General features: G+C 53.6%; 1 protein-coding gene across 1 annotated transcript; it reads right to left on the bottom strand.

Annotated features, from left to right (window-relative positions):
• Positions 1-119: 119 nt before the first annotated feature.
• CAOG_08273 (glutaminyl cyclase) lies at positions 120-1,777 on the bottom strand (the record flags this gene model as incomplete). The annotated part of the gene is made up of 3 exons (XM_004342393.2): positions 1,317-1,777; positions 1,037-1,183; positions 120-911 (listed from the first exon to the last, which is right to left on the bottom strand). The coding sequence occupies exons 1-3, from the start codon at positions 1,659-1,661 to the stop codon at positions 120-122; spliced, it is 1,284 nt and encodes a 427-aa protein (XP_004342442.1). The 5' UTR covers positions 1,662-1,777.
• Positions 1,778-5,709: the final 3,932 nt, after the last annotated feature.

The raw sequence follows: 5,709 nt of genomic DNA, 5'->3' as shown, positions 1-5,709 counted from the left end.
GTGCACGATGGGGACGCCGCGTTGCAAGAACGGGATGTGATCGTCATCGACTCGGTACGCCATCGCCACCTGTCCATTCGACGGCAAAAAGAAGGGGCGCGTTCGTCCCTTGAGGAGCTTTAGATTGGCCAGGCGTTGTTCTGTGGAGGTTGGGGAGGGGGGGGGAAAGTGGGGACCGCATTCAACACCAGAAAAAAAGTCGCAGCAAAATTGAGCCTCTGTCTCGCTCTCCCTGCTGGCATCAAAGAACCAATCATCTCACCAATATCAGCCACACTGTCGTGAATAGCAAGCGTATTGTCAAACGAGCCGCGGATGGTCGGGTTTTTCGCGCCAAGAAGATCCAGCAGCATGAGCGTATCGATGCCGCAAAGTGTGGAATGCAGCTGGCTTGGACTTGGTGATTCTGACTTGTCGTTGGCTTCCCATAGAGCGGCAAGGTGGCGTGATCCGTAGATGGAGTCGGTGGCCGTCCAGGTTTGAAACGCCTCTTCGCCATCAAAGAATACGAGTTGCAGCGTCGCGTCGCCTGTCGAGGCGCTCTCGGACAAGGAGCAAACGGTCGAAGCGTGCTGTTCTGCGAGGCTGCGGCGTTCGCCAGAGCCGAGCGAGGCAGAGTGAGCCGAGTCGCCTCGGTTGACGCATTCGACGCGCTCTTTGGAAATGAGCTCTGCCAAGTGCAGCATGATGGCACACGGCGCCGCAGAATCGGTTGCGCCAATGAACTTGACTGGCGGCGCAAAGTACTTTGAGTCGTAGTGTGCTGCGAGAACAAACCGCCGTGTCGCGCCTGGTCGTTCGAGCGTGGCCACAATGTTTTTGAACGGCCGGACTCCCAGAGGTGTTGAGTCGTTGAAGGTGTCTGTGGTGACACGCCATCCAGGCAACGCCGTGAGTGTGTCCTCGATGTGCTGAGAGGGTCAGCGGAGGCGCGGGGGTAAATCACAAAAAGCAATCGTTGAGTTGGTTGTGCGGATTTCATTTTTGATTCGAGCAAATCGAAATGCAATGCAGAAGCTAGTTTGTTTGGGTTTACCTTTGCAGCTTGTTGGTGAGTTGGAGTGCCAGGCACTCGCTCAATGAGCAGCGGTTGCAGGAGATCAGTCCAGAGATGGCCAATGTCGATTTGCTTTGACAGTTCCTTGACTTGTGCTGTTGACAATGTCAGCGGCGCTCGTTTGACCTGCACGACAGAATCAGAACAAACGATTCAATGGTTTTGTTGGTAGTTTTCGTTTGCATTGCGTTGCTCTTTTAACGCCAAGTTGCTCAGAAATCGCCCAAATTTGGCTTTTTTCTATCTCCCGTCCCCTTACCTTCAGACTCCCGCGTGGCCTGGGCTTCTTGTAGCGTCCTGCAGCACCAGCATGACCATCGCCATCATGATGACGGCCTCCGTCGTGATCATCACCATCGTCGTCGTCGTCATCGCTCCCAAACTGGTCCTCGTCGTCGGCGTCGTCCAGCGTGAGCAATCTGCGACCGGTGCGCAATGATTCGTGCTTGTGATTGTGATTGCTGCGTTGTTGTTGTTGTTGTTGTTGTTGTTGTTGTTCGAGGGGAGGCTGGGCGATGTCATCACGCTCGGCCACCGCAACGCCGACCAGCACCAGCACCAGCGCCAGCAGCCCAAGGACAGCCAGCCGCGTCCACCTTGCCATTCAGATAGAGCTGATGGGATCCCCAACTTAGATCAACTATATTGTATTCAAAAACACGCACACTCCGCCCAATGAAATGTGGAGCAAAGCGGCTGTTGAGAAAAGGGAACAACAACTGTTAGACTGAGCTTCTCAGATTTCTGAGCAGCAGTGCTAAATGTGAGAATGAACAAAAACTCAAATGCTGATAGCGATGATTGCACAAGTGACAGAGAGCTGTGCCGTGTCAGGATTGCACAATTGTTTGATCAAGTCGCGTTTCGAAACAAGACGCGCTCGCCAAGCCACAAAGGACTCGAAAAATCTGTATTTGTTGACAAAAACGGCGATGACTATGTTTGGTCCGGAAAGGTAAGTTTGCGAGAAGGATCGACGACGTTGTTCAGAGTATCGAGATCCCAAAGCGCCACTTGCATCCGCGGGGGAATATCGATGACCTCGAGCTCCTCCTCCTTCTTCTTCTTCTTGTTCTTTGCGCCAGACATTGTGACCCGACCTTCGAGCAGCTTGCCATTCATGGAAGGCTTGAGGTAGTTTGGTGGCCTGGACAACACCGAGATGAGAAGTTGGCGCGGTCGGAGGTTCTTCTCAAGATGAGCAAAGTGGCGACTCAGACGCTCAATGTCCTCATTCACAATGGTTGGGCCGGTGAACGACATCTTGTTTCGATTGAAAAGCTTGCAGGCAACACCGATCCAGACAGTGTTTTGCACTGTCGGGCTTGCGGCCGTGCAAACAGCAATCATTCCATCAGACGACTGGGACGCTTTGCCAATCCACTCGACAACCGCAATAGGTCCAGTCGGAATTGTCGTCCGGAGTTCCACGAGTCGTGCCACCAACTGATCCGGCAATGCAGCTGCGTCGATGCCATGGCGCTTCGCGCTGGTCGCGTGTGCAACGGAGACGGTGATCGAGCCCGCACGCTTGCTCAGCGTCCGCTCGTCAAAGCCAATGCCTTGATGAGGCGCAGATGTTTGGAGAATATGCTGCACGACATCCGAGTCGAGCACTGCTTGAGGAAGCACGCCCTTCGATTGGGCCAGCAGCCAGCTGCTACTGGCGTCGCCAATTGTGGCTCGGTGGAGTGCAGCAAAGATGGACCACACCGCCAGCCCCTCGAGTGTCTCCGACGTAACGACGGTGCCTGCGAGTTCGATGATCAAGGTCGCGAGAGCCAGTTCCTTCCGAGTGCCAACAATTTGCGGCAGGATGACTTGAACTTGAGGTCCAAGAGAGGAATCCACGGGCTTGGTGTAACAGAAGAGTCTGTCCAACAGGAGTAGAACTTGAACTTGAACAGGGTCAGGTTTTCCTGGAACGCGGACTTCGATTGTTGACTTGGGATCGAACACCTCACCCGCGAGCGCCCGACGGACAATGTTGGCGCTCGCCAGATACAGTGGATCATGCGGGCGACTGATCACAGCGGTCATCTCGAGCGAGTTCATGAGGAAGACACTGGCGATGGACGCTTGAGTGGTACCGAGGGCGAAGTACGCCCGGATCTCGTCTGGTGTCATGGCGCCAAAGTCGATGCCGCTGCCCCAGGGCACTTGCAGCGCATACGAAACCAGACGTGGCACACCAGCGGTGAGAGTGTGAACGCATTCGGTGAAGGCAAGGCGTTGAGCATGCTTGTCGCGCAGACCGAGGGTATCAATCAGCTCTGGGGAGCTGACATCAGGGCGGTGTCGGTGCAGAATCTCTTCAATGTGCTCGCCGCCAAGTGGTGGCAGGATGATCGTTTGCAATTCTGACGGCGATGTCATGGCAATGTGAGGGTCAGCGGTGCTCGAATCCACAGGCGCATCGCTTGGAGCTCTGAGAAGCCCGTGCTGGATGAGACTAAATGCGACCGACTTGCCCGAGCACACGGTGCAAGGAAATCCGACCAAAACGTGTAGTGACGACGCAAGGCTCCAGTGTTCGGCGCGAACACGTCAATCGGGTTGGAACAGCGGTACTCAGGACCAGGGAACCACGGATCGAAGTCAGAATTCTCGATGGCGCCCATCTCGTCAAAGTGGAGGAGCAGAGGGACACCGGCATGCTTTTGTAGTTCTGTGAGCATCATGGAATTGGACATGCCTTCGGCGACAAACGAGCGGGCGGCGGGGAGCAGTTGTCGAACACGGGCAAGGATGAACTTTTGAAGGTCTATCGCCATGTTCTTATCCACGCCATTGCCGTCAATGCTGCTCATGTCGATGAGGATGTAGCGCGCGTTGAGGACGGACTCGTACAGCGGCCTTTTGATTGCCGGGGCCGAATCGAGGATTTCCTTAGCGTGGGGATTGCGCTCATTGCCAATGTGCTCCACAAAGCTTGTCTTGCCCGAGCCGAACATTTGAGGTAGAGTGAACAACATGCCCTTAGGCCGCTTGGATTTGTCGGCCAGATTCTCGACAGCTTCTTTTAAGCTATCGTGCCGGTTGACCAAGGGCAGGTTCAGATCAAACAGACCCCGCCTACCATTTGGTGCTGGTCAACAAATCAAGTACACACACAAAAGAAGTCGGTGAGAGTGATGGTCGGTCAATGCTGCGTTCTCGCACAGCAACAAGAGCAAAGGAAGCGTACCATCCGGACGTTGAACGATCGTCGTCGCAGCCGCCTTGGTCGACAGGCACTTGGCAGTCGGATCAGCAGCACGGAATGCCGCAGCAGCCGGGCTACGCCTCGCAGCACTAAAGAGCGCCGCTTTGATTGGAGCGAGCGGAAGGCGAAAGAATCGCGCGGTTCTCAGCATCGTGTCCAAAGAAGCGAGGACGGACTGAACCTGCCAAACCGATCGAGTGCTTTGGGCATCGTCAACGGCGGGCATCGATGGTGAGTTAGTTTGTTTCTTGTATCAAGCTTCATCATGGCCAATTGAAGACACCAATGTTGCATTGATGGTGTTGTCGACTTTTTTTTTTTTTTTGTTTTTTTTTTTTTTTTGGTTTGCCGCCGTTCGAACAAGCTTCACTCCTTTTGAGCTCTCAGGGCGTGTTCTGGGTTTTGCTGTTTTATGACAATTCACTCAATGACTTCTCATAGATAACCAAGGTGGTGCCGGCGAGGGGGGAAGGGGTCAAGGGTCAAGGGTCAATGCTGAACACGCTGAATGCCCACTTGTTACACCCCGCCTGTCATTTAACGTGTCGCCTTATGTTTTTCTAGGGATTTCAATCCTACTCGCCGCCACTTTCAGGATGCATTTAGTTATATTCGTAGGTTGGACGAAACGAGAGAAAGGAGCATGAAGTCGAGATGCCATCTCAGGGGGCTCGGTTGAAAATGGGCGGCGGGGTTGAGGATTGCCGATCTGAGCGTGTGTCAGCCTCCCAGACCCGCCACTCTAATTTCGTCCAACCTACAATATTATATATATTCATGGGCAAAAAATGGGCGGACCAGTCCCGTTTGGTCATAGGGTTGACAGGGCGACATTTGACTTGACGCGACTTTTGACCTCCAAGCGCGAGACTCATCGTCACAACCACCGCAAAAGGCTCAATACTCAAAACACAGATACTTGTCGCATATAATTAGGGCTTGAAGCTCGGTTTCTGACGCGCTTGGAGATGGTGGTGCATCGTCAAAGGTTGGCGTTTTCATGTTCATCGCCATCACGTCTTCCCTACTGCTCACTGCAGCGCCAAACCCAGTCGGACGTCATTCTACTACATCAGCCAACATGTCTCTGGCAAGGAGGCGGCGGAGTGCTGTTATGATCAGAGATCCTTCCACGAAGATACGAGTAATGGGTTGATGATGAGAGTGATGATAGGGAAACAAGAGACTTCACTTATACAAAGCGACGAGTGAACACACTCCAAATACAGATACACATCAATCCATAACACTCCGCCTTTCTTTCCCCCCCTTTCGAGACATTCCCAAAGCACTAGCGCTTCTTGCGTTTGGCACTTTCCCGAGTAGGCTTGTTCGGGTTAGCCTTATGAAATGCCTCCGTCATTCGATGGTGTTCTCCAAACACCTCCCACGGCTCAACAGTCGGTTCCTCCACGCCTGTCCACTTGACCTTGTACCAGAGCGTTCC

This window comes from Capsaspora owczarzaki (assembly GCF_000151315.2).
Source record: "Capsaspora owczarzaki ATCC 30864 unplaced genomic scaffold supercont2.19, whole genome shotgun sequence".
NCBI lineage: Eukaryota > Filasterea > Ministeriida > Capsasporidae > Capsaspora > Capsaspora owczarzaki.
This window is presented reverse-complemented; position numbering and strand designations above follow the sequence as displayed.